General features: G+C 43.1%; 1 protein-coding gene across 2 annotated transcripts; it reads right to left on the bottom strand.

The window, feature by feature from the left end:
• Positions 1-3,914: 3,914 nt before the first annotated feature.
• On the bottom strand, positions 3,915-27,969 carry LOC121535287 (hypoxanthine-guanine phosphoribosyltransferase). 2 transcript variants are annotated; one of them, XM_041842187.2, is made up of 9 exons: positions 27,796-27,963; positions 27,492-27,598; positions 23,961-24,144; positions 23,599-23,664; positions 10,151-10,168; positions 4,941-5,023; positions 4,731-4,777; positions 4,436-4,512; positions 3,915-4,055 (listed from the first exon to the last, which is right to left on the bottom strand). In XM_041842187.2, the coding sequence occupies exons 1-9, from the start codon at positions 27,844-27,846 to the stop codon at positions 4,008-4,010; spliced, it is 681 nt and encodes a 226-aa protein (XP_041698121.1). In that variant the 5' UTR covers positions 27,847-27,963; the 3' UTR covers positions 3,915-4,007. The 2 variants fall into 2 exon arrangements, with proteins under 2 accessions (XP_041698121.1, XP_041698122.1); XM_041842188.2 differs by lacking the exon at positions 10,151-10,168 and having other exon boundaries at positions 27,796-27,969.

Below are 27,969 nucleotides of genomic sequence, written 5' to 3'. Positions count from 1 at the left end.
AGTGGAACAAGATTGGAGAGACATTCCTGCATCCGGTGTTAGAGCCATGTGCCAGATGTCTAATGTTGTTAGAATAACTCCTGGATCATCTCATAGTAGAGTGATTGATCAGTTGGGAGCCTCTATGCATGCTGTGCCTCAAGCATACTGTAACCTGAGCATGCTGAAGTCTAACATGCCCAGATTGAGCACTATGGAACTTCCTGCATCACAACAAGAAGATCCTTGCTTAGGAGAGATGTGGGTTGCTCTTAATAAACATGATATCACCAGGGTGACCAATACAAAGCATCCACTCATCTCTTTGCTCCTGAGAGAGTGGGAGAAGCTAAAGATGGAAGATGGAGTTATGTACAGGATCACACATCCGCCAAACAAGACTCGTCGTACTCAGTTACTTCTTCCAGAGAAGTTCAGAACTATGGTTCTCACGTCACTGCATGATGACTCAGGTCATTTAGGATTTGACAAGACATATGGACTTGTCAGAGACCGGTTCTACTGGCCACGCATGAAGATGGAAGTAGAGGAGTACTGTAAGTCCTGTGCTCGCTGTGTACAGAGGAAAACACTTCCAAAGATAGTTGCTCCGCTTGGTCATATGCAAAGAGATGGACCTATGGACCTTGTGTGTATGGATTTCCTGTCCATTGAGCCTGACTCCAGTAACACAGCGAATGTTCTTGTCATTACGGATCATTACACAAGATACGCTCAAGCTTTTCCTACGAAGGATCAGAAAGCATCCACGGTCGCCAAGGTTCTGTGGGAGAGGTACTTTATCCATTATGGTCTGCCCAAGAGGATGCATAGTGATCAAGGTAGAGATTTTGAAAGTCGACTCATCCATGAGCTACTGAATATGCTTGGAGTGGAGAAGTCAAGGACAACACCATATCATCCTCAGGGAGACCCGCAACCCGAGAGATTCAACCTAACCTTGTTGAACATGCTTGGAACTCTTGATCCTACACGAAAGAACAAATGGAGTCAGTATGTTGGGCATCTAGTGCACTCGTATAACTGTAGTCGGAATGAAGCGACTGGCTATTCGCCATATTTTTTGATGTTTGGACGTGAAGCTAGATTGCCTGTTGATATTTGTTTTGGAGTCTCGAGTGATAGCTCTTCAGAGAGAACTTACCTCAAGTATGTATCTGATATGAAGAAACAGTTACAAGCTACTTACAAACTTGCTGAGAGCACTGCTGGAAAGCAAAACCAAGAAAACAAACAGCGATATGATAAGAAGATCCGCTACACGCAACTTATGCCTGGAGACAGAGTCCTCATACGGAATCTAGGACTGAAGGGAAAACATAAGCTGGCAGATCGCTGGGCCTCTACGCCAGATGTGGTGGAAAGTCAGATGTCAAACTTACCTGTGTTTCGTTTGAAGCCTGAAATTGGAGATGGACCCATTAAGATTCTTCATTGAAATCACCTGCTACCACTGGGGCAGAAAGTGCGCATAGAACCTGTGGTTAACATAGAACCAACACCTGGTAGAAGGACCCTGCAAAGAAGGAGGAAGAGAAAGGGACATGAAAAGTTGCCTGGAAACTGTACTCCTCGGAATGATGAGAAAGTTGAAGAGGTTGAGAATCCAGAAGATGAGAAGGATTTTGACTCAGAAGATGAGGACATCGGAGTATGGTATGAAGTGCCAAATACAAACTGTATAAGCCGAGAAGTGGAAGAGATGTCGGAACCATTTAGCTTGGACTTAGACATAGTTTGGAATCAAATGACAGGGGAACCTGAAAGAGCAGACCAAGTTCTGGAAGTAAAAGAGTCCAGTCAAGAAGCTGAGGTCGCAACTGGAGTTGAAGCAGATGATAATGAGGCATCTAACTCAGTTGAAGAGATTACAGAAGAGGAACAAGAAGTTCAGGGAGAAGTGGAAACTTCGGAAGAAATGGAAGGACCAGGGATAAGAAGATCTCAGAGAGTAAAGAAAGCACCTGTATTACTTACCTATGATAAACCTGGAGTTCCAAGTATAGCCCCAGTTGTCAGATATTGTTCCACATTGTACAAGTGGATTGGATAAGGGAAACACAAATGTATCTCATTTTCAATTATCTAACAAGTTTTGTCTCAGCTGTAGGTTGTAGTTAAGAGTTGACACATTTACTTGTCATTACATTTCACTTATGTTTACAAGTCATGAGGACATGCCTATTTTGGTGGGGGGAGAGTGTAATACCTTGCTAAAACCAAGTATAGAGTTTATTTGTTATAATTCATTGGTATTAGATTTAAAAGGTGATCAAATAGCTCCTGATTTGTAATGTCATTAATGCATTTCTTTTGAAGCAATGTTTTTAAAAAATGTACAAGTGAATAGGTTGGTTTACTTTTAAGTTTAAGTTTCCCACGTATCTCGTTAAAGTTTTGACCAATGAGGTAACTTGTTAAGTTGTGGCCAATGGGAGAGTGGACTGGTTGCTGGGAAAGAAAAGAGAGGGAAAGGTTGAAAGAAGGGAGAGGAGAGACGTTAGTGGGGTTGGTGAAGGAAAAAACGACCAAAGGAAACGATAAAGAGAGAACAAAACCATACCTACAGAGTTTTTTAAAGGGAAATCCTGATTTTATTTCTATAAGAGAGTGTTTATTATTTCGTTAAGAAAGACCTAGTAGAGACTGAAGCTGCCGTCGCATTGTGGAGACATTCGACATCTTAGAGGTTAGCCTAGCATCCTGCAAGACTTGGAGAGAGTTGCTTGTGACGATCAACGAGTTCGGGTTTCCAACGGATGTCTGTTGCTGCTACCGAGTACTGGCTGCATTGATAGCTGTGTTCGCTGTGGATCTTGTGAGGACACCTGCACGGAACTACTATATTTTGCTGAGGCATTATCTACAAGTAGTGAGTAACTACAAATGTGGGGTGGACTTCGGGACTTTATGTATGTCGTCATTTTTTTTATGAGCTCCAACGCGCGCCCAGGGTTTAAGCAAGCTTGCAAATAATTTGGACATGGGTTGTGGGAAAATCATTGGGGTTTATTATTTTTATTTCTTTTGATGTGATACATTGAAAATGTGATTAATATAGATATTGAACCTTATGTCTGTTGTATTGGTGGAGTCATTTACTGTTTCAGTTTCATTTAATGCATGGGAAAGCATATCCTTATAATAATAACCAAGTCTATAATCATTCTATCTGAAGTTAATACCCTATTTGTCATTCACCCTAGCAAGTTTACAATAGGGATTCTTATTGGAGATGTCCTTCTCACCTAATATCCCATGCTGTTCAGATATTCTAAATAAGGTAATATTGTGAGAGTCAAATTCGAGCCTGGTGAGAGGGTTACACTGAAATAAATCATTCTCTGTACTATTATTCTGACATTTCACATTCTTAAAATAAAGTGGTGATCCTAACTGACCTAAAACAGGAAATATTTACTAGGATTAAATGTCAGGAATTGTGAAAAACGGAGTTTAAATGTATTTGGCTAAGGTGTATGTAAACCTCCGACTTCAACTGTATCCGGTGTATGTCACAATAAAACATTATTATTGTATTTTTTTTAAATTCAATCTACCAGACGGTGCCCACCTTTACATGGGCCAAATGTGTCCCACAAAATACAGTAGCCGTAAGTTGAGAAAAACATGTTTAACATACACTAACTTGTAAGACAAATGTCACTAAACTGAAGCATTGATGGCTACAAATTCGACATAAAAATGTCTGTTCATTATATATTTTCATCAACACAGACAGGTCTCATGAACATTGTAACAGTATATCACAGGTTCACAGCTTTGTTAGGAAAAATAACTATGGAGGTTCTAATTATTATGCAACGAGTCCAATGGTCAATGGGTAGGCCCTGAGGTGTTAGTATGTGTAACGGAATGTGGCCAACCAGCAGAGAGCGAGAGTCTGTGGGTTTGATAACCGTTGTCACTGCATGGGCTCTCATGGGAAGTGTCCAAGCTTCTTGTGGAAACACTTTTCCTCTGCAGAATCCTATAATCATCCCTTCTTAGACCTTGTATTTCAGCTTCCCGCTTTCACTGATTACACAGATATGCTGAGGGAAAAGGAAGTCATATGACAAATATCACTGCACTTTAAAAGGGCATTGCAGTTAAATGGGATTTTCCTTTTTTTTTTATGACATTCCCACACTTTGAGGTCGAAATAACATTCTGAAATTGTGAAAATTATGGTAATGCGCTTTATGTGTAAGACCTATTTGAAATAAATGTACGGAATATCAGCCTGTGGGATGGAAGTTTTGGCCCACATCATGAAGTCAGAATGTGATTAGATTATAATTAGACCAATGAATGTTCATCTGGGTAAGGGGGTGGGCTCTAGACATCCCATCAGCCAATCAGGGCAGTGAATGAGGACCCAGTGAAGTACGTCACTGAAATTAAAATCAGTATTGAATAAAGAAGAACTTACATTGAGGTCTCTGAAATACTCATTGTAGTCCAAGGCATATCCAACCACAAAACGATTGGGTATCTCAAAACCAACATCTGAAATGGAAGAGATGTGGCAGAGAGATTAGCACTGCAGCAATGTTCCCAAAACACAACAAACAAACCCTCTGTTTGTGAACAGACCATTTATAACTGAGCTGTTAGCTGTAATGGTAATGTTACAGGTAATATAAGATGAGTAGATCATTATTACATGGACATATAACATATAATAATGAAAACATAAACGAAAAAAGGATAGAACTGCTACATACAATCTGGGAGACATCCTGAACTGTTTGGCACTCTCTTCACCAGCAAACTAAAACAGAACACAGGAGACACACTCAACACACGCATGTAACACCCCACAGCTGTAGCACACTGAAACTCTGCTCATTTCTTCTGTCTAGACTGGAAATTGAGTGACTCAGCGTGAGTCACCTGATCTGATGTGGTGTTAGTGGTTCTATGCCAGGACTCACCCTGCTACTTTGATCATCTTGGGCCTGAATGCCTCCACGTGTTTTAGGAGAGTCTTCATTGTCTTGCCTGTGTCTACAATAGCCTGCGGAGGACAACAAACACAAAACAACTGTAGCAGCAGGACTATGTGACTGGCTGTCAACATTCAAAGTCAAAGATACCAGTGAGCTCACAGCTTGGTGTATCTCACACTAACAAAATAAATAAGAGTGCTTTAAAAAATAAGTGTGTGTGCGTGCAAGAGTGTGTGTGTACACTGAGTGTGTAGCCCCGTTCCCACTGAGCAGTCTGAACCCACAGTGAAAGAGGGGACAACCAACGTGTGACCCAGGGTTACACAGAAACCAATCTCACCCTGAACACCTCTAATGCACCAATTTGTAAGTCGCTCTGGATAAGAGCGTCTGCTAAATGACGTAAATGTAAATGTAGTGAAACTGGTGGTTTCAGTCGGTCGGTTGGGGGTGGAGGGGGAGGCTGTTGTGGTTCCCAGAGTTGTGGCACGGATCCACACTGGTGTCTTCTTGTCTGACTTTGTTTATGTCAACTGATCACGGCTCTATTGTGTGGCCCCTTTATTCATAATGTGACACATAGCTACCCCTGTTCATTGTTCTGTGTTTGTGTGTGTCAGATCTAGGTTCAAATCCACAGCCCAAAAAACTTACTTTTATTTCAGTATTTGAATGGTTATTTCTAAAAACCAAATAGTCAACCAAATTGTATTCGAAAGTATTTTCAAATACTTATTTCAAATTTCTGGGTTAAATGCATGGGAGTGTATTTGAGTCAATGTATTTGAGTATTTTCAAATGCTTTCCAAGTGTATTTCCAAATACATTCCAATATTCAACTACTTGTATTATTATTATTTTGTTTTATTGCAGATAGATTGTGGCTTCTATCAATATAATTGTCTGCATAATTTCTAACCCCCCATATATATTTTGGTAAGAATAAACTCAGCAAAAAAAGAAACTGCCCTTTTTTAGGACCCTGTCTTTCAAAGATAATTCGTAAAAATCCAAATAACTTCACAGATCTTCATTGTAAAGGGTTTAAACACTGTTTACCATGCTTGTTCAATGAACCATAAATAATTAATGAACATGCACCTGTGGAACGGTCGTTAAGACACTAACAGCTTACAGGCGGTAGGCAATTAAGGTCACAGTTATGAAAACTTAGGACACTAAAGAGGCCTTTCTACTGACTCTGAAAAACACCAAAAGAAAGATGCCCAGGGTCCCTGCTCATCTGCGTGAACGTGCCTTAGGCATGCTGCAAGGAGGCATGAGGACTGCAGATGTGGCCAGGGCAATAAATTGCAATGTCCGTACTGTGAGACACCTAAGACAGCGCTACAGGGAGACAGGACGGACAGCTGATCGTCCCTGCAGTGGCAGACCACGTGTAACAACACCTGCACAGGATCGGTACATCCGAACATCACATCCTTGAGATGTTTCTGCAACTTGATTGGAGTCCACCTGTGGTAAATTCAATTGATTGGACATGATTTGGAAAGGCACACACCTGTCTATATAAAGGTCCCACAGTTGACCGTGCATGTCAGAGCAAAAACCAAGCCATGCTCCGAGACAGGATTGTGTCGAGGCACAGATCTGGGGAAGGGTAACCAAAACATTTCCGCAGCATTGAAGGTCCCCAAGAACATAATGGCCTCCATCATTCTTAAATGGATTAAGTTTGGAACCACCAAGACTCTTCCTAGAGCTGGCCGCCCAGCCAAACTGAGCAATCGGGGGAGAAGGGCCTTGGTCAGGGAGGTGACCAAGAACCCTATGATCACTCTGATAGAGCTCCTGAGTTCCTCTGTGGAGATGGGAGAACTTTCCAGAAGGACAACCATCTCTGCAGCACTCCACCAAATCAGGCCTTTATGGTATAGTGGCCAGACGGAAGCCACTCCTCAGTAAAAGGCACATGACAGCCCGCTTGGAGTTTGCCAAAAGGCACCTAAAGACCATGAGAAACAGGATACTCTGGTCTGATGAAACCAAGATTGAACTCTTTGGCCTGAATGTCAAGCGCCACGTCTGGAGGAAACCTGACACCATCCCTAAGGTGAAACATGGTGGTGGCAGCATCATGCTGTGGGGATGTTTTTCAGTGGCAGGGACTGGGAGACTAGTCAGGATCGAGGGAAAGATTAACGGAGCAAAGTACAGAGAGATCCTTGATGAAAACCTGCTCCAGAACACTCAAGACCTCAAACTGGGGTGAAGGTTCACCTTCCAACAGGACAACAACCCTAAGCACACAGCCAAGACAACGCAGGAGTGGCTTCGGGACAAGTCTCTGAATGTCCTTGAGTGGCCCATCCAGAGCCCGGACTTGAATCCGATTGAACATCTCTGGAGAGACCTGAAAATAGCTGTGCAGCGACGCTCCCCATCTAACCTGACAGAGCTTGAGAGGATCTGCAGAGAAGAACGGGAGAAACTCCCCAAATACAGGTGTGCCAAGCTTGTAGCGTCATACCCAAGAAGACTCGTGGCTGTAATCACTGCCAAAGGTGCTTCAACAAAGTTCTGAGTAAAGGGTCAGAATCCTTATGTAAATGTGATATTTCCGGGTTTTTAATTTTTATAAATTTGAAAAAATGTCTAAAAACCTGTTTTTGCTTCGTCATTATGGGGTATTGTGTGTAGACTGATGAGGGGGGAAAACAATTGAATCCATTTTAGAATAAGGCTGTAACGTAACAAAATGTGGGAAAAGTCAAGGGGTCTGAATACTTTCTGAATGCACTACCAAAACAAGTGATCTAATGATTCTGTCTTGTCGCAGCAAAATCTGCAGAGCTGGTTGTATTCTCCATATATAACATTCTATTGGTTGCAATAATTGTATATAATAATTTAAATTTAAAAACAGTTTTGAATCCGGCGTTGTTTTGTGTATCAGTTCATAAACCATGTGCCATGGAATCGGTACATCGAAAATCTCCACCAGTCCATTTACGAAGATTATACCATTATGAAAAAATTTTTCTAAAAAATAAAGTAAAAAAAATCAATAGGTATATTTGAGTTTAACCATAATATTTGTTGTAATATTTGGTAATGTCTTTTCTGGTGGATTAAACTGAAATAGCAAGCAACTTTCTATGGCATGTTTTAAAAATGGCAATAATAAAAGGGGAAAAAGGCCATTCTTGAACACAGGGTGAGACAGTCTAAGTAATCTGCTAGAAAACCAGTTTGGATTTAAGTATAGTTTTTGTATGACTGAAGCCTTTAGTGAGAGGTCTAATGCTTTAATATTTACATTTCCGCCCTCTGAATTCATATTCATTATATAAATGAGGCCCGTTTAAATTTGGTCTGGCTTGCCATTCCAAATAAAATTAGAATATGTTTTGCTCATATAATTTTTTTTAAACAAGTCGCTAGGTGTAGGCAGGGCCATAAGCAAATAGGTAACCTGGGATATGACTAACGAGTTAACCAGTGTGATTTTTCCACAAATAGACAGGTATTTTCCTTTCCATGGTAGCAAGATCTTATCTATTTTTGCTAACTTTCTATTAAAATGTGGTAGTGAGATAATTTATTTATTTTGGGATATGAATACCTAGTATTTCCACTTCACCGTCAGACCATCTTATTGGTAAACTACACGGTAATGTAAAAGTTGTATTTTTTTTGTGATCCAATACGTAATATAGTACGCTTATCATAATTTGATTGGGGCATAAGACCCATGGGGCGGCGCACAATTGGCCCAGCGTCGTCCAGGGTAGGGGAGGGAATGGCTGGCAGGCATGTAGCTCAGTTGGTTTGCAACGCCAGGGTTGTTGGTTCGATTCCCACGGGGGGGTATGAAAAATTAAAAAAATTATGTATGCACTCACTAACTGTAAGTCGCTCTGGATAAGAGCGTCTGCTAAATGACTAAAATGTAAAATGTAAATGATTGCAATCCAGAGAGGTAAGAAAATTATCCAGATCCTCTATCAGCCTGTGGAGGGATCCAAATTGTGGATTTAAAAGAAAACATGAATCCTCAGTGTACAATGACACCTTTGTTTTTAAGCCCTGGATTTCTAGCCCCTTGATATTATTGTTGGATCTGATTTTAATAGCTAACATTTCGATGGCCATAATAAATAGATATAGCGGACAACCTTGTTTTACTCCTCTTGACAGTTTAATACTTTCTGAGAAGTAGCCATTATTTACTATTTTACACCTAGGGTTAGTATACATAACTTTAACCCATTGTATAAGAGATTCTCAAAAATTACAATATTAAACTACTTGTTTTTTCAAATAAAGGTTATCTGAACACTTGTTTTGAAATGTATTGAAAAGTAATTGAAATAACTGAAATAGTAGTTGAACCCAGGTCTGGTGTGTGTGTGTAGGCGGGTGATTGTGAGGGGGATGACATAGAACACATTTCCCTATAATAATGAGGGTGAAATTAAAGAGTATATGTCCTTTTAATATGAAGACCTATTCTGTAATACAAAGAACAGGGCTGCACAAACTATAAAGAGGGTCATTGAAAATGGAAGGGATATGGACTTGATGAGGGCTTATTTTGATAGACCGCATACCCAACTTCCAATTACTGCCCCAGTCCCCCCCTCTATTATAAGTGCAATTTACTTTGATTCTGTAAAAAAAAATTCATGTTTCTTTTTAGACTACTAATGAACACAGCTGTATTCATATGCTTGTTCTAAAGATCTCTGCTTAAAGTAAGCACTCATTGTATGACAGTAATGCTTTCATTCGTTTCAAAGAGAATCCTTCCTCACGTCGAGGTCCCTATAATAGGCTCCCAATTACTGTGCTGCTGAGAGGAAAGTTTCTTGAATCAATTCTGAGAAGGGACAATCAAACTTCCCTAATGGACAGAGACAGTCAATTCTTCTTTTTTTTTTTTTACTATGTCCAATTCAGGGTCGTATTCATTAGAGCACACCATAACGTTTTTCAACTGGTAACGAAAACAAGCATTTCTTATTGGATAAGTTTGTGTAGTCCTTCCCTGTTTGTCTGTTTTCTTCTGTTTGGTGCCCAATGAATACGACCCTGGTCTGGTAAAACCTAGACCTACATACAGGCAATGTCTTCTGCTCCCCAAGGCCTGGATAAACATCTGGAGAAAGTGATGGAGTATTTGATGGATGCACAAATAGAGGAGAGGAAGGAAAAAAAGCGTGTTGACTCACCTCTACGATTAGGACGTTCTTTTGTGAGCATGCCATAGAGAAAAGAGAAAGGAAGCAGTTATGCATGGGTAGGAATGCGTAACGACTTATCTACAATCGACCAATCTTTTAGTTTGCAAGAAAGGCATTTCACTGTACTTGTGCATGTGAGGGAAAAAAGTATTTGATCCCCTGCTGATTTTGTACGTTTGCCCACTGACAAAGAAATGATCAGTCTATAATTTTAATGGTAGGTTTATTTGAACAGTGAGAGACAGAATACAACAACAAAATCCAGAAAAACGCATGTCAAAAATGTTATAAATTGATTTGCATTTTATGAGGGAAATAAGTATTTGACCCCCTCTCAATCAGAAAGATTTCTGGCTCCCAGGTGTCTTTTATACAGGTAATGAGCTGAGATTAGGAGCACACTCTTAAAGGGAGTGCTCCTAACCTGTATAAAAGACACCTGTCCACAGAAGCAATCAATCAATCAGATTCCAAACTCTCCACCATGGCCAAGACCAAAGAGCTCTCCAAGGATGTCAGGGACAAGATTGTAGACCTACACAAGGCTGGAATGGGCTACAAGACCATCGCCAAGCAGCTTGGTGAGAAGGTGACAACAGTTGGTGCGATTATTCGCAAATGGAAGAAACACAAAAGAACTGTCAATCTCCCTTGGCCTTGGGCTCCATGCAAGATCTCACCTCGAGTTACAATGATCATGAGAACGGTGAGGAATCAGCCCAGAACTACACGGGAGGATCTTGTCAATGATCTCAAGGCAGCTGGGACCATAGTCACCAAGAAAACAATTGGTAACACACTACGCCGTGAAGGACTGAAATCCTGCAGCGCCCGTAAGGTCCCCCTGCTCAAGAAAGCACATATACAGGCCCGTCTGAAGTTTGCCAATGAACATCTGAATGATTCAGAGGAGAACTGGGTGAAAGTGTTGTGGTCAGATGAGACCAAAATGGATCTCTTTGGCATCAACTCAACTCGCCGTGTTTGGAGGAGGAGGAATGCTGCCTATGACCCCAAGAACACCAACCCCATCATCAAACATGGAGGTGGAAACATTATGCTTTGGGGGTGTTTTTCTGCTAAGGGGACACGACAACTTTACCGCATCAAAGGGAAGATGGACGGGTTCATGTACCGTCAAATCTTGGGTGAGAACCTCCTTCCCTCAGCCAGGGCATTGAAAATGGGTTGTGAAGGGCGGCAGGTAGCTTAGTGGTTAAGAGCGTTGTGCCAGTAACCGAAAGGTCGCTGGTTCTAATCCCTGAGCCAACTAGGTGAAAAATCTGTCGGTGTGCCCTTGAGCAAGGCACTTAACCCTAATTGCTCCTGTAAGTCGCTCTGGATAAGAGCGTCTGCTAAATGACAAAAGAAAAAAGAAGAAAGAATGGGTATTCCAGCATGACAATGACCCAAAACACACGGCCAAGGCAACAAAGGAGTGGCTCAAGAAGAAGCACATTAAGGTCCTGGAGTGGCCTAGCCAGTCTCCAGACCTTAATCCCATAGAAAATCTGTGGAGGGAGCTGAAGGTTCGAGTTGCCAAACGTCAGCCTCGAAACCTTAATGACTTGGAGATGATCTGCAAAGAGGAGTGGGACAAAATCCCTCCTGAGATGTGTGCAAACCTGGTGGCCAACTACAAGAAACGTCTGACCTCTGCGATTGCCAACAAGGGTTTTGCCACCAAGTACTAAGTCATGTTTTGCAGAGGGGTCAAATACTTATTTCCCTCATTAAAATGCAAATCAATTTATAACATTTTTGACATGCATTTTCTGGATTTTTTTGTTGTTATTCTGTCTCTCACTGTTCAAATAAACCTACCATTAAAATTATAGACTGATAATTTCTTTGTCAGTGGGCAAATGTACAAAATCAGCAGGGGATCAAATACTTTTTTCCCTCACTGTACCAAGATAACATTGACTGAACCACTCAGTTGAGACAGATTTGCAAAATGTACATATAGCAGGGACTCCATAACCACATGAAATAGTTATGCATGTGTTATACCAAGTGATTTAAAAATGTCAATGTAATAACCATAGAATTATATTATAGGATCTCAAAAAAACTATTAAAAAAATAAGTTATTACAGTGTAAACACGCATCCCAAAAGAAGTCCATGCCTATGGGCATTTCCATCTAAAAGGACCCATGAGCACCAACATGTGAAGTTCATAGGATAATGTAAAATTGGGTGTCAAATAAAGCACAATATGTTTTAGATATTAAGGCATATATACATTTTTCAACCATTTTCCATCCTAACAATTAGGAATAAGCAAAGGCTTTGATTTGAAAAGAGGTCTTAGACAAAATCTACGAGAAAAAGTCTTAAAGATCCACTATGCAGAAATCGCTCCACCATTTCCTGGTTGGTAAATTCGAATAGTTCGCCTAATTTCAGTTTGTGACAAAACAAGCAAGTATAGTGTAGAGAATCATTGTACTATCTAAACACGCTGTGAAATATATTTTCCATAACCAAAAATATTGTATTTTCAGCTGGTGTACAAAACCGAAATAAAAGGTGCAAAAACGAAACTTAAGAACGGGAAGCTTAGAAATAGCGCACATGGAACATATCTACCGCTTCTTAGACTTGCTTTCAATGAGAATGACAGATCTATAAACATAGTTCTATGTGAATTTGGTAGGGTCGCCCAAAATGTTACATATTGCAGCGTTAAAAGGTATTAGAAATACATCAACACACAATATTGTTGAAGTAAAGACACCTGCGAACTAATATCAACACTTATATTTAGTTTTGGAGCAATATTTTATATTATTTGCCCTCTGTAAATTTAAGAAACATTGTCTTGTTCCTTGTAATTCCATTAACAAGAACCCACATATCTTTAAGATATTTTCCAATTTCTCTCCCTTACCAGGAGGGAGGATAATGAAAGTTAACAGAAGTAACAATTCAAAGGTAGACATACCAATTAGTTAGTGTTTATACTGATAAAGTTTTTTTAATGAATTATTAAGTGATTACCAAATCGGTAACAGAATTACCACCCAAAAAAATTCTGTAACAGAATTACTGCAATTGAATTGGCTACAATAAGAAATCATAACACAACATTATGCCAGTGGAAGGGACCCAATCCCTTCCACTGGAATAATGTTATGTTTAGCTCATAACTGGGTTTTTCTCTTTCTGTCGTCTGGTGGTCAAAACAAGAGTGTGAAAACAGTCTGGACAACCCCTCCCTCTCACTCTCCCCCTCTATGCCACTCTCTCTCTTCTCTCTTTCTCTCCAGTTAATGTCACCTCTACCATGACACCAACCACCTACCCTCTTTCCTTTTACTGTAACAAGCATCATCACCCACTGAGCACCGACCGACACCAGACGTTGAAAAGTATTAGAAATTTGGTCAGTCCACCCTGGCCAGACCAAATCTGAACCATTAATTTTTTGTAAATAAACAAAAGCATACATAGACAAAAACAATAAATACACAACAACATTTACATACATACATACATTTCCACAAACATTAATGACATCACACTTGCTCAGACCCATTTGTTCCCACTGTTTCTACACCCAATGTTGTTTCTAATGCTTGTAAGACTGCTCCATAGGACTTAAAATTGTGTCATGTTTCTGTAGCAGATTCTTTTTTTTAAATTTTAATAATAAAGCATTTGATTCTTCCATTCTCTTAACGTTGGAGTATCATTTGACTTCCAGTATTTAAGTAATAGCTTCTTCAGTATAAGTGACGAAGACATTTCGGGTCTTGAAGATGCGCTCTGTTCAATCTCCATATTCTGTCACTAAGTGTATTTTCTGTTGGTGTAATTAAGCATGATACAGGAGAATGATCCAATATCATTACATCATTGATTTTTCAACCCAGTGCATAATTTTTTTTTTAGCTTTTCTTACTTTGAGAAAAAAAGGAGTAGTCTTTTGTAGTTGGGAATAATAATCTCCATGTGTCCTGTAAAGTATTTGTAGAAAACTTTTTTCAGCCTCTTTGGAGGCTCCTTGAACTTGCCTTTTATTATTGCTATGTCTGTCTAACTCGCTGAATCCTTGATTTAGGTCACCTGCTAAAATAATAGTTCCTGCCTGGGTCTGATCTAATATAGCTTGAGTTATATCTAAAAACACCAGCTTTGCCCCTGGGGGGGATATACAATGAAATCAATGTGTATTTTCCCCCATGTAAGGTACAATTCAAAATTAGAAAACGTGTGCTGGTCCGTGTGCTGGGATATAAGGGAAAAGGGTGTATTCTTATTTATCAGGATGCCTACATCTATGCTGTTACTACAGTAGGTGGCAGCATAGGCCTCTTCAACCCAGCTCCTATTTAAATATTCAATTTCAATTTTTTTGCCCACACAAGCCAAGCTTGTCAACCTCCCATCTTTTCCCACCCTACCTTCTTCTTAGACACATTTACACCCATCCATACATTGACTTACTCATCCATTCACATACAACATATACCCTATGCATCCACACACCCATTCTCTACTGCCCTCGTACACATATTCACCCTCCCTCACACTCCCATTCATATGAAAATGCTATTCATTGACTACAGCTCAGCATTCAACACCATAGTGCCCTCTAAGCTCATCACTAAGCTAAGGATCCTGGGACTAAACACCTCCCTCTGCAACTGGATCCTGGACTTCCTGACGGGCCGCCCCCAGGTGGTAAGGGTAGGTAACAACACATCTGCCACACTGATCCTCAACACGGGGGCCCCTCAGGGGTGCGTGCTCAGTCCCCTCCTGTACTCTCTGTTCACCCATGACTGCATGGCCAGGCACGACTCCAACACCATCATTAAGTTTGCCGACGACACAACAGTGGTAGGCCTGATCACCGACAACGATGAGACAGCCTATAGGGAGGAGGTCAGAGATCTGGCCGTGTGGTGCCAGGACAACAACCTCTCCCTCAACGTGACCAAGACAAAGGAGATGATTGTGGACTACAGGAAAAAAAAGAGGACTGAGCACGCCCCCATTCTCATCGACGGACTGTAGTGGAACAGGTTGAGAGCTTCAAGTTCCTTGGTGTCCACATCACCAACGAACTATCATGGTCCAAACACACCAAGACAGTCGTGAAGAGGGCACGACAAAGCCTATTCCCCCTCAGGAGACTAAAAAGATTTGGCATGGGTCCTCAGATCCTCAAAAAATTCTACAGCTGCACCATCGAGAGCATCCTGACTGGTTGCATCACCGCCTGGTATGGCAACTGCTTGAAAGGACAATATTCTCATGTTTCGTCTCATTCTGTTTTCTTGCTGGTCCAATTCATCTTTTAAAGTTTGAAACTTTGTTTCCAAAAAGCAAGTTTTTTGTCTTGTTCGTTCATGCGCACACCTTGTTTGTGCGTGTCTGACACAATAGTCTCTACTTTCTTTTCAAGCAAATCTACTTTTTTTGTAGCAGTTCATTTGTTTTGGTGTGCATTGAGAGCAATTTAGCTATGTTTTCCTGGATATCCTTTAGCTGTTCATTACTCTCGTTTGCGTCTCCAAGTAACTCGTCTTTTCCTCTGGGGGAAGCCATGGCTTGTTGGGATTCGTGTCGCTGCGTCGCTTTACATTTACATTTTAGTCATTTAGCAGACGCTTTTATCCAGAGCGACTTACAGTTAGTGAGTGCATACATTTTTCATACTGGCCCCCCGTGGGAATCGAACCCACAACCCTGGCGTTGCAAGCGCCATGCTCTACCAACTGAGCTACAGGAGGCCTACCAACTGCTTTACCAACTGATTGGTTCGGTGTTGTACTCAACTGACCGCTCACTCTCTCCCAGATGCTTGGGGATATATTGATTTATCGATTTATTAATTTTTTTACCCCTTTTTTCTCCCCAATTTCGTGGTATCCAATTAGTAGTTAGTCTTGTCTCATCGCTGCAACTCCCCTACGGACTCGGGAGAGGCGAAGGTCGAGAGCCCTGCGTCCTCCGAAATACGACCCTGCCAAGCCGCACTGCTTCTTGACACACTGCTAGCTTAACCCGGAAACCAGCCGCACCAATGTGTCCAGCTGGCGACCGAAGTCAGCTTGCAGGCGCCTGGCCTGCCACAAGGAGTCGCTAGAGCGCGATGGGATAAGGAAATCCCGGCCGGCCAATCCCTCCCCTAACCCGGAGGACGCTGGGCCAATTGTGCACCGATTCATGGGACTCCCGATCGCGGCCGGCTGTGACACAGCCTGGGATCGAACCTGAGGCTGTAGTGATGCCTCAGTACTGCGATGCAGTGCCTTAGACCGCTGCGCCACTCGGGAGGCCCCATTAGAAGCCTAATTTAAAAACTTTGTCTGGTTTCTACATATAACCACAGAACGGAGCTACTCACAACCTATGCGTCCTTTTGGTACGCGCATGCGCCTCACAAATCTGAACCAATCATAGACGTCTATGTTTCACAAGTTTGGACAGCACAGTACAGTAAAGTACAGTAGAGCACACTAGAGTAGAATACAGTGTACAGTATTGTACTGTACATATCTACTTTCCAGTACTCTACTATACCGAACGTTACGGTGATGTCCAAATTTGTGAAACATAGACGTCTACGATTGTTTCAGATTTGGTCTGGTCCAGACCAACCAAATTAGGATTTGTTTGGGGGCGGAGCTTATTACAATAATAGCCAGTGTGTAGAATAATACCCAAATATACAAAAGAAGGATATTGCATATTTCTACCTTTGAGTACCTATTCAGGATACATCACCATGAAGAGAATGATATTCATATCCATAATTCTGCATTTCTGTATAGTACAGATCAGGGACTCATGATGTAATTCCGTTAACCTAATTCTGTTACCGGATGTAAATCCATTTCCCCTACTGTAGTTCAATAACCAAAACATTTGTTTTTAAACTCAAGATGTCATGTCATAGCTGACACCCCATTCTTTCTGCAGACATCTTTGAATCTTAATGTGGAGCAGATATTTAACAGTTTTGGGAAAATGTGGTCATAGAAGTAACTGTGGGAGATTGTACCGTAAATCTGGACTTGCCCCTATGCTCACACAAAGATATTGTGAAGTCCGTAACATACAATTGACTAATGGCTTCATAATACTAGCTACATTCCCTGTAGACAAAGTGATCCGTTATGATTAAAAGTCTTGTTTTCCAGTTGCAGAAGAACAGAACATTCCTGATATTGCAAAATTCAAATCAGAGGCATGTGTCACACTGTTGACCTATTGATCCACGCAGGAAGGGACAGCCAGCCAATACCAGACACCACATGTTGGGGACAAAATATTGGCATCTGGGCAAAGAAGGGCTTCCTACCCCGTCGTCCAGGGGCATGATCATACTCCTTCTGATTATTAATGCTAGCAGTGTGTGCCTTGCTTATCTGCTTAATATGAACCAAGGCATTCTCAAGACTCAAAAGACATCCCAAACCTAAATATGATGTGTGAAAACAAACTTAGCTACATACAGTAGTTGTGCTGTCATTTCATGTGAAACATAAAGGACGCAGTCAAGCAGAAATTAAGCCATGCTGAGTTGATGCTTTGTCTGTCTGGGGCTCAGTAGTGTCATTAATTCCTTCCAGACAGTAAATAATGACTAACCTTAATCCTCAATACAGACAGTGTAAACTACATGGATACAAACTGGAAGGTGTGACATAATAACACAAATGATAAATTAGCATAATCTTTAGCTAGTATCTACAGTACATCAGTAATACATAGTGGCAACTTTCACTAGGTCGCAATTATTTAATCTAAATTATTTCACACACAGTCATAATATTATTAGAAAAGCAATAGAGCAATGAGTTAAACTCACCACCCCACAACTCAATGGTTCAGCATGTTCCTACACACTGACATCCGAGCCACGCCTCACTACAGGGTGTACCAGTGTGTGTACAGCTTATGTGTGTGTGTGTGTGTCTGATTTTTATGTCAGCAGCATCTCCCTCGCTGACCTTTGATCCCATTAATGGCTGCACGCACACACACAGATTAGAGGCCCTTGTACTGCAGCATCGTGACAAACTAAGCCATTGTCTTGTTCTTCAGAGACAATGAGCAATAGTGATATTTCTAGTATGACATTAGCAGATATTTAAACAAACGTACAGTATGTCGCTAATATAATGTATATAAGTAGCAGGAGTATTGGTCGCAGCAGTGACAGAAATAGTGATAAATTCTAGTCCCGGCAGAAGAGTAAAAATGTGGTCATAGCTCTGTCACATGTCCATGTTGTTGATTACATCTAAATCAGGGCCATTACTAACCACAGCAGTTGATTTGAGCTCCAAAACTTCTGTGACCCTTCTTCTGAGAGAAGACATGGGGAAGACTGCCCCATTGTGGTTGTTGAGAGACACTGCCCAAATCTCCCCCAGTTCAGAATAACAAGAACTACTACTGAGAAGCACCATGATCATATCTACTTCTTTCAAGACATCTTTTAAGTGAGTACCTGTATTGGCTCATAACTATATCTGCTAATAGAGGTTCTATTTCAATCAACTCGGTTCGACATCTCACTATGGGACACGCCGTCTTTTATGGGTCATTGGTTGAAGCCTTAAATCACACCTAACAGGCCAAATCAGAGCTTTGTGGGTGTACGCCCCGCGTCCATATAACACCCTGCACTGCTCTGGTTTCCTCATTCTTCGCCTCTTCACAAGTATATTTGGTTACTATCTGGTTACTAACCCGTTAAGCAGCTTTCTTCAGAAAACTAGTTCTCAACTTAACTGTTCCTTTCGGTGTGGGTTACCACCCCACCACGGAGCGTTGAGTGGCTTAATTTCTATTTTCAGGAATTCTGCTAACTTCAGCTTCACTTTACCAAGTGGTTACCTCAGCTAGCTTGTTAGCAGCACTTTTTGTTGTCAGCTAGCTACAGTACACCTGTTGCCTGGCCTACACACAATTGGCGTTGTTAGCTAGCTAGCTCCACTGCTTTAGCGTCCCGCTAATAGCAGGTTCCCACACATTTGAGCTACTTCTACCCAGGGTCTCTAGCTCTCTGTCGGTTCCCACCGTTCGGAGTTAGCTAGCTGAACTTTCGAACGTCTTGGCTAGTTAGTGGGCTAACGGCACCACTGGTGTTTTAGCTAGCAACCTCTGGGCTAAACCCCCATTCGGGTTGTTTGGCTAGCATGCACGGTGCTGTTTCTTCAGTGTGTTACCCCACCATTGAAGTGCCATCCCTTTTACATTCCCCTGTGAATGAGAAGCCAGCCGTTTGTTCTACCTCAAGTTACTTGGTTTACACACCGAGTCGGCACTTGGTATCTCACACGACGGCTCGGCTAGCTGGCTATCATCACTATTTCACTACACCGAAAGTATAAAGACACCATTTATTTCCCACCACCCTGGTAAAAAAAAACGTTCTGTTTCTACTTACCTGGCTCAAGCTCACGTTACCCCGTGTCTCTCCCGACTTCACATTGTAGTAGCAGCACGTGGAGTGGCTAGCTAGCCCCCCAGTAATTCCATTTGCTTTCGCCCATCCGGTCGAAACGAGATGTCGACAGGCTTACCGGCCAAGTCGTCAGGGAAGGGGTAGAAAAAGCAGCGCAAGCCTATCAAAGCTTGCCCTGGCAATTGCGGGCATTACATGTCCAGGACGGATTCCCATCCACTCTGTACTACTTGCCTTGGCGTTGAACATGCTATGGAGGCTCTCGACGACCCCGCTAGTTGTGTGCAATGTGCTCAGCTGGGCTCCGGTGTCCTTAGACATAGAGCGAAGTACATGGAAAGTATTTCCCAGGCCTCGTCCTTGCTCGAGGACGACTCTGTTGACAACGAAGTCCCAGAGGAAGGAGAAGCTACTCCGGCATCCCCTGCTTCAGGCTGATTCGGAGAACCCCCACCTTTCCCAGGGGATGGACCTGAATTCCGACGAAATACAGAAGTGAGGACGACGGCATGTCTCTTGCTGCATCAGGCAGCGCCCTCTCTGACTAGGAGATGGATTACGCCCCTGCATAATTTCTCCACTCTGCTCAGTTTGTGCTACCTAGCCAGACTGACTGAAGAGGTAGGGCAGGAGTCAATAACTGAACTCACTTTCTTCGAGGCACCACCAAACTTGATGTTGAGTATCCCACGCCTCCCCCACCTTCCAAGAAGTCTAGGATGGATGGAATCTCCTCTCAGAGTAATTCTACATCTATCCGACAGCGTGTACCAGCCTTCCCAGACTGTCTGGCTTTGTTGGAGTCTTCCTGGGCAGAGCCACTCAAGTCACCTTCTCCTGTGACTGACTACCCCCACTTGGATATGCACGGCATGGAGTTGTTGGGATGGCTCAGCCCGCCTCCCGTGGAGCCTTCCCGCCTCCCGTGGAGCCTTCCCTGGCTGAGCAAGTTGACCCGAAGGCTTTTAGCTCCTCTTCCTCTGCCCCCAAGCTCGCTCATCCCCAATGACCGCTTCACCATGTCCATGTATGAGAGGATCTACCGATCTGCAGCCCTGCTGCCTTCCTCTCCGTCTACATGGCGGTGCAGGCTAAGGAGCTGTGTGACTCCCTGGCGAATGGTGGCACCGTCGACCGGGAGAAGCTAATGGAGCTAAGTCACCTTGCCGACCATACCACCCGGACCCTCAAGTCATGGCTGGGAGGGTCATGGTGCATGCGACCGTTGGCCAGAGAGCCCTCTAGCTGAACAATGCAAGGCTGTCTGAGAGGGAGAAGGGAAAGATCCTGAATGGACAGATCAATCCCACCAGACTGTTTGGACCAGCCATATCGGAGATACAGGCCAGGTTTGAGTCTAAGAAAAAGGAGATTGAGGCGCTGGGCTCCCTGTTACCATGGAAACAAACCCACATTCTCCCAGGTTGTCACCATGAGGCCTCCCTCCCAGTACGGGAGGATCCATAAGAAGCCTCAGCAGCCTTCTCCGGCAACTCCCACCCAGCGACAGACAGTCCGCTCACCAGCAACGCGGTGCCTCAGGACACAGGCGTCACTCCAAGCAACGAGCGGCAGAGACTCCCTCGGCTCCATCCAGAGGGAAGGGGAAGAAGCGGCACACCTAGCGCAAGGCGGGGGCTCGAGGACAATGACCAGAGACTCCTCAGGAGTCTTGCGTCAGGTCACACAAGCTCGTTTACACCTCAAGACACATAAGCCCTCGTTGGGGCGGGTCAACACCAATGTTCCCCAACTTCAGTTTTCAAATAAAGAGTTCCCTTCACATCCAGGCCCATGGGCCGAGGGTGATGATTCAGAATGTTCCCATGCAAAACAATCAACCCCTCGAGGGTGTCCTTGTCCTGCCACCAGGCCTGGCAGCCCCCCCCCGTCCCTTCCACGGGACAGGTTGCCCACATGCGGTGGATGGGGGAGCCCTGTGGCAGTCACCCCACTACTGCCACAGGGCTCCCCGTCCCCCCCAGGGGACAGGTGGGTTCCGTTGCGCCTCACAGAGAGCAGTGGCGCACGTGTCCAGTCTCCCCTTGGGTCTTATGTACAGACTACAATTTGCAGGGGTCCCCCCGCGTTTCATGGGAACAGTCCACTGCACACTGCACAGGGGGAAGCAGTCAGAGTCCTCAGAGACGAGATACAGCCTCTGTTGGCCAAGGGAGCCATATGCATGGTACAGAGGGAAGAAGGAGGAAGCTCAACAAGCATCTGAGAGTCTACAGATTTTGAATGCTAACGCATGGCATGCTGTTAGATTCGACTCAGCCAAATGAGTGGTTCACCACAGTAGACCTTAAGGATGCTTATTTCCACATCTGAGTTTATCCTGCACACAGGAGATATCTAAGGTTCGCCTTTGAGGGCATAGCCTATGAATATCTCACCTTACCATTCGGTCTGTTTCCTTGCCCCACGGACATTCACAAAGTGTGCCGAAGCCACCCTAGCCTCCCTACAGGAGAAAGGCTTAAGAGTCCTGACGTACATGGATGACTGGTTGATCTTCGCGGACACTCAGGCTCAGGCAGCTGAGCACACAGCCTAACTTTTGTCGCACCTGCTCGCTCTAGGCTTCAGGATAAATCGTGCCAAAAGCTTGCTTTTACCAACCCATTAGAAAATATTTTTGGGATTGTCTCTGGACTCTGTAGCCTGTCAAGCAGCCCTCACTGTGGAGAGAGTGATGGCTTTTCATCACTGCCTATGAGTGTTCTGCCCGACAACATCAGTCACGTACTGGATGTGTCCGAGTCTTCTTGGGCTCGTGGCCTCCATGATTGTGGTAGTTCCGCTTAGTCTCCTCCTCATGAGAGACTTCCAGCGTTGGGTGACCTCACTCCGCTTGGACCTGTCTCTCCACTGGCACATGCGTGTGCTTCTCTCTGCAAAGTGTCTATCGGCACTTTAATGATGGAGAGACCCATCGCTCTTGACACAAGCTGCCCTGCTGGGAGAGTCTTCATGCACAAAGTAGTGACAACGAATGCATCACTACAGGGATGGGGGGCTGTCCACGATGGGCGTACAGTGAACAGCGTATGGTCAGAATCAATAAGTACAGCCCATATCAACATTCTTGAGCTCTACACTATTACTAGCCCTCAGGCACTTAAATCCATTCCTACAGGGCCAACATGTCCTGGTCAGGTCAGACAATACGTCTACAGTGGCATATATCAACTGCCAAGGACGAACGCGCTCCCATCAACTTCACTCTCTGGCGAGAGAGATCTTGCTATGGAGCAGCAAACATCTGTTGTCTCTCAGAGCAACACGTGCCAGGCAGACTAAACTTAGGTGCGGATTTACCATCGCGGGGGAACCCCGCATCAGGGGAGGGGCGAATTCATCCCGTTGTCGTCGAGGAGGTATGGGGGCGTTACGGCAGGGCTGCCGTCGATCTTTACGCATTGCAGGACAACATGCACTGTCGCTTGTTCTTCGATGAGAGATCACAATGCTCCTCTAGGCGTGGACGCGCTGGCCCACAAGTGGCTATACGTGCTTCTGTACGCCTTCCCTCCAGTGGATCAGATACATTACCATGTACCACAACAGGCTTCTCAGGAAACTGGCTATTGGCAATCAGGGCGTTTTGCACGTGTCCCATTGTGAAATGCCGAACTGAGTCGACTGAAAGAGAACTTTGGGTTACGGTATGTAACCCCGGTTCTCTGAAGGAGATGAGAGAGACATCTCACCAGATTGCCCCTCTTGCACGACTCATGTAAGAGGTAGTTTTTAGAATGAGGAAACCAGAGCAGTGCAGGGTGTTATATAGACATGTGGGGCATACACCCACAAAGCTCTGATTGGCCTGTTAGGATTGAATAAGGCTTCAACCAATGACCCGCAAAAAAGGGCATGTCCCATAGTGAGATGTCTCCCTCAACTCCTTCAGAGAACTGCCGTTACATACCATAACCCAAATAATTCACTGCTTGTCTGTATATGTTATATTTGTTGTGTACAGCAGGGCTACTTACCTTCCCAGTCAGGAAAGAGAGGTCTTCTGCTCCAACGATGTGGAGATCCTCTGTGGACTGATCATTCTACAAGAAAGGGAAAGATTTGGTCAAGTTTTGTGTAAAAGCTTACAGTAATATATAACACTAATAATACTGTCAAAACATACAACGTATATTATTGCCAGCTGTAAATGACAACAGGCATGACAGAAGCCCATACCAGGCATCCAAGGACCGGAGAAAGAAACACTACAATTCAAGCTGTGACAATTTTATCTGAATAAAAATTCATCTGATTTCACTGAGTCTTAGGACGGAATGCATCATGGAAGAATTGTCCACTTGTCCAGCATTTAAAAAATGGTTATTTAGGTCCTTACCACGTAACTCTTGAGACGGATGAAGTTGACACTCATGGGCAGAGTGTGGTCTGAGTTGCGACTCAGTGCTTTGATCCTCTCCACCAAGTCGGCACAGAACTGGTACCCGGCTTTCAGAACACATAGCACCACAATGTCATGGTCGCCCAGGTCACCCATGATGTTACGGGCAAGCCGCTCTGTCCTGCAACACAAGTATGTGAAAGAAAGTAAAGCCTGTTGCATGCTTCCCAGTCTAAACCGTTTGTGCATATATTATGACAATTCTGTGACTTTTTGTTCATTTTGGTGGTCAGCAGATTTTTTCCGGCTGTTTGAGCACATTTTTTTCTTGAGGCAAGTCGAAGTTCGGTAGCCGAAGTCTACACCCCTTCGTCGGTGATTGGTCAACAGTACTACTCCAAGTAGGAGTGGGAAATACGGATAGGATTCTTCAATGAAGTGTATGTTGTCATTCAACGAGAGACTTGCACATTTTTTCACTTGAGAAATACTGCACCAAACATCTTAGTTAGATGTAAAATTTCGCAACTCACATGATGATAAAACTGCCTCCACGCATGCGTCTGCATGTTGACTTTGTCTATCCCCACCAGACGCGTTCATGACACGCAGGTTAAAATACCAAAACCAACTGTGAACCAACTATATTAATTTGGGGTCAGGTCAAAACACACATGAAACATTCATGGACATTTAGCTAGCTTGCTGTTGCTAGCTAATTTGTTCTGGGAGATAAACATTGGGTTGTTATTTTACCTGAGATGCATATGGTCCTTTTATTTGCTGGACCTTGTAGAATTTTGACCCATTTTGAGTCTCACAAAATCATGTGTGCTCTACTCCAACAATTAATCCACAGATAAAAGGGGAAACCTAGTTAGTTTTTAGTTAGGTTTGATGAATCTCTCCTTGTTCATTCTTCTTCTTATTTTGTGGATTTTATATGGCAGTTGGCAACCAACTTTAAGGTGCATTACCGCCACCAACTGGACTGGAGTGTGGACCTCATTCATCTTTCAATCAACCACGTGGGTTAGTATGCTCCTAAAAACCAATGAGTAGATGGGAGAGGCTGGACTTGCGGTGCGTCACGCATCTACAATAGAACCAAGTTATATTTTAACGTAGTCTATTTTAGTGCCTGGCTACGCAGACGCGTGCAAGCAGTTTGTATTAAATTATTGAATAACATGTGTACATTTATTTTGCAATGCGGACGGTTTGGTCAGCATGTAAGTGTGTTTTCACATATAGTCCTCTTTAAAGGAACCGATCTCAGTCCCTCTTTAAAGCAAAATAACTCAGTTCTCTTTGTATTCACACTGCCCTTGCCTTTGAATGAGGACTCAACTCTTTTACCAGTTCAGTTCACCTATTTTGTGGTCCGAGTCCTCTTTGCATTCACATTGCTATGTTTATTAAGGAACCAAGATCTTTTTCCAACATTCACTCAATGCACTCTGGGTTTTTACAAAGTGCGAGACAAGCCATCCCATCAGAACGAGTTATCAGACAGCTATATATACACACCTACTTACATTTTGGAAGCAAATAGATTTAGTTAAAAGATGAGACATAATAATTGTAATCAGAAGATACTATTGACATGTAAATATTATTGGTTACAGAATAAATAGCATAAGAATAACTATAGATTAAATAATTAAGTAATTGAAAATTGTAAACACAATTTAGGCTACTGCTCCTTTAAGAGCTAGAACGATTTTGTACCCTATGTTGTAATTCTCACCAAATGTTGTCTTCTCACACTATTCAAACCCAACAAACGAATAAACAGCTTATAAAGCTCTCTTAGCTTATAGATCACATATTGCAAACAAATAATTTGAACAAAAAACTGAATTTCTTGCCTCCTGAGTGGTGCAGTGGTCTAAGGCACTGCATCGCCCGGGTTCGATCCCAGGCTGTGTCACAGCCGGCCATGACCGGGAGACCCATGAGGCGGCGCACAATTGGCCCAGCGTCGTCCGGGTTAGGGGAGGGTTTGGCCGGCCGGGATTTCCTTATCCCATCGCGCTCTAGCGACTGCTTGTGGCAGGCCGGGCGCCTGCAAGCTGACTTCGGTCGCCAGCTGGACGGTGTTTCCTACGACACATTGGTGCGGCTGGCTTCCAGGTTAAGCGAGCAGTGTGTCAAGAAGCAGGGTCGTGTTTCGGAGGACGCATGCCTCTCCCGAGTCCGTAGGGGAGTTGCAGCGATGAGACAAGACTAACTACCAATTGGATATCACGAAAAGGGGGTAAAAAATAAAAAAAGATCTTTAAAATTAATTTCTGTGCATCCTTGACAATCGCTAATCTGCACATCATCTTCTCTCTTTTGTTGCACCAATGTGAGGGGTTATGGCAGGGGAAACAATGTTGCAGTAGTCTAGTGTGTGGTGGGGGAATAATGACAAGCGAACCTAGGGAGCTTTGTGTTCACATTGCCCTAAAAAAGGGAACCGGACCAAGGATTTAAAGCGAATTGAACTCAGACCACCTGTCGAGATGGTCTCAGTTCGGTTCGCAGGCTCTTTTGAGGGTTCTGAGTTCCTTTGGGGTGTTCACACTGGACAAAAAATTAAGCGAACCGCACTGAGTCCACAAAAATTGCCTGAAAGGGACCAAGTGTGAAAACACCCTAAGAACTCCTTTGCAAAAACATCAAAATTATTGATTTATCTTAGATTCATTAGGACTATTTTGAGGAAGTGTATACTGGCTATGTTGTTGCTATGGCATCTCAAGAGGTACAAACCGTAATATTGCCACTTTTTTCTTATTTTCCAACCTTTTACTGCATTGGGCTAAATCAGGGACACAGAGTGTTTTTTGGTAGTCTTAATCAAATTTACTTTGAAACAAAAGTATATATTTTACAGTTACATTTTAGTCATTTAGCAGACGCTCTTATCCAGAGCGACCTACAGTTAGTGAGTATACACATCACCCACATGGTTATGGAAAAATAAGAAGACACCTGTACCATGTCAGATATAGAGTTGAAATGTATTCAATTTTGAGCTTGCATCCCAATATTACACTTTATATACACATCACATAAGACTAAACTATAACAAAACCGTATGACATAGAAACACCGTTTTTTTTTCTTTTTTCACCCATGAGGCTACTAGAGGGCGATTTGGTAGTTTGACCACAGGAAAGGGTTTTAAGTGATTATGCGAGGCACATACGTTCGTTTCGACTAGCCAAGTTCAGCTAGGAGCAAACCGAACCTAGTATGCAGGCGCCTTTACTCAATCCAATCTCTCTCTCTCCAAGCTGCTATCCATCTCTATATACTGTAGGTAGGCTATTGGCTTTGCATCCTCACTCTGATAACATCCCGATAATGTATTTTAATTACTTCCTTTCCTTGTCCCCTGTTCTGTTTGACCACTGAGGACTGGGCGACTGAAAGTCTTGTAGTTTCCCAATGTCAGTGATCACACAGAAAGAAAGAAAAATAAAGATACAAGTGAATTGGTAAATAGGCCTTCTGCATTCATGCTATATAGTTTACCTGTCCATGATGACACCATGTGGGATGTAAACACACTCTAGATCTCCAGAGTAGTGTTTTGGATAGTTAAACAGCTCTAAACTGTAACCTGGCCAGTCATCGTCGATCTAGGAGGGAAAATATAGTATTCATTACAAATACTTACATGCAGTTGAAGTTCCATGCAAGCAAGAACACAGTAAGCTACAACTTTAGCTACTTTGTTGCACACGAGGTTTACACATCATCATGCACTCATTTTATGTCGACCTCTATCACATCAGTTCAGTAGGCTCACTTTCCCAAATAATTTCATTGTAATTACCACAATTCCTCCGTCTTTTCTGCCAGTTTGAATGGTCAAATCGTCTGCCATGTTGTTTTCTGGAACCCGAACTGGTTTTCAGAGCGGCAGTACTCACAAGTCAGTCGTGAATCACGAGGGAGGGGGAGCGCCACTGTGAAAGAATGTTATCTTCTTTCCTAAACAAGCAATGCG

The sequence above is a fragment of the Coregonus clupeaformis genome, chromosome 21 (genome assembly GCF_020615455.1).
Source record: "Coregonus clupeaformis isolate EN_2021a chromosome 21, ASM2061545v1, whole genome shotgun sequence".
NCBI classification, from domain to species: Eukaryota; Metazoa; Chordata; class Actinopteri; order Salmoniformes; family Salmonidae; genus Coregonus; species Coregonus clupeaformis.
The sequence above is the reverse complement of the archived record's forward strand: the minus strand, read 5'-3'. Positions and strand labels throughout refer to the sequence as shown.

Coding starts and splice junctions, on each gene's coding strand:
- LOC121535287 (XM_041842187.2), bottom strand. CDS start 27,846: ATGGCAGACGATTTGACCATTCAAACTGGCAGAAAAGACGGAGGAATT. Junction 4,513..4,730: donor TTCAGGATGTCTCCCAGATT/GTATGTAGCAGT, acceptor CTTCCATTTCAG/ATGTTGGTTTTGAGATACCC. Junction 4,056..4,435: donor AGTATTTCAGAGACCTCAAT/GTAAGTTCTTCT, acceptor CTTTTCCCTCAG/CATATCTGTGTAATCAGTGA.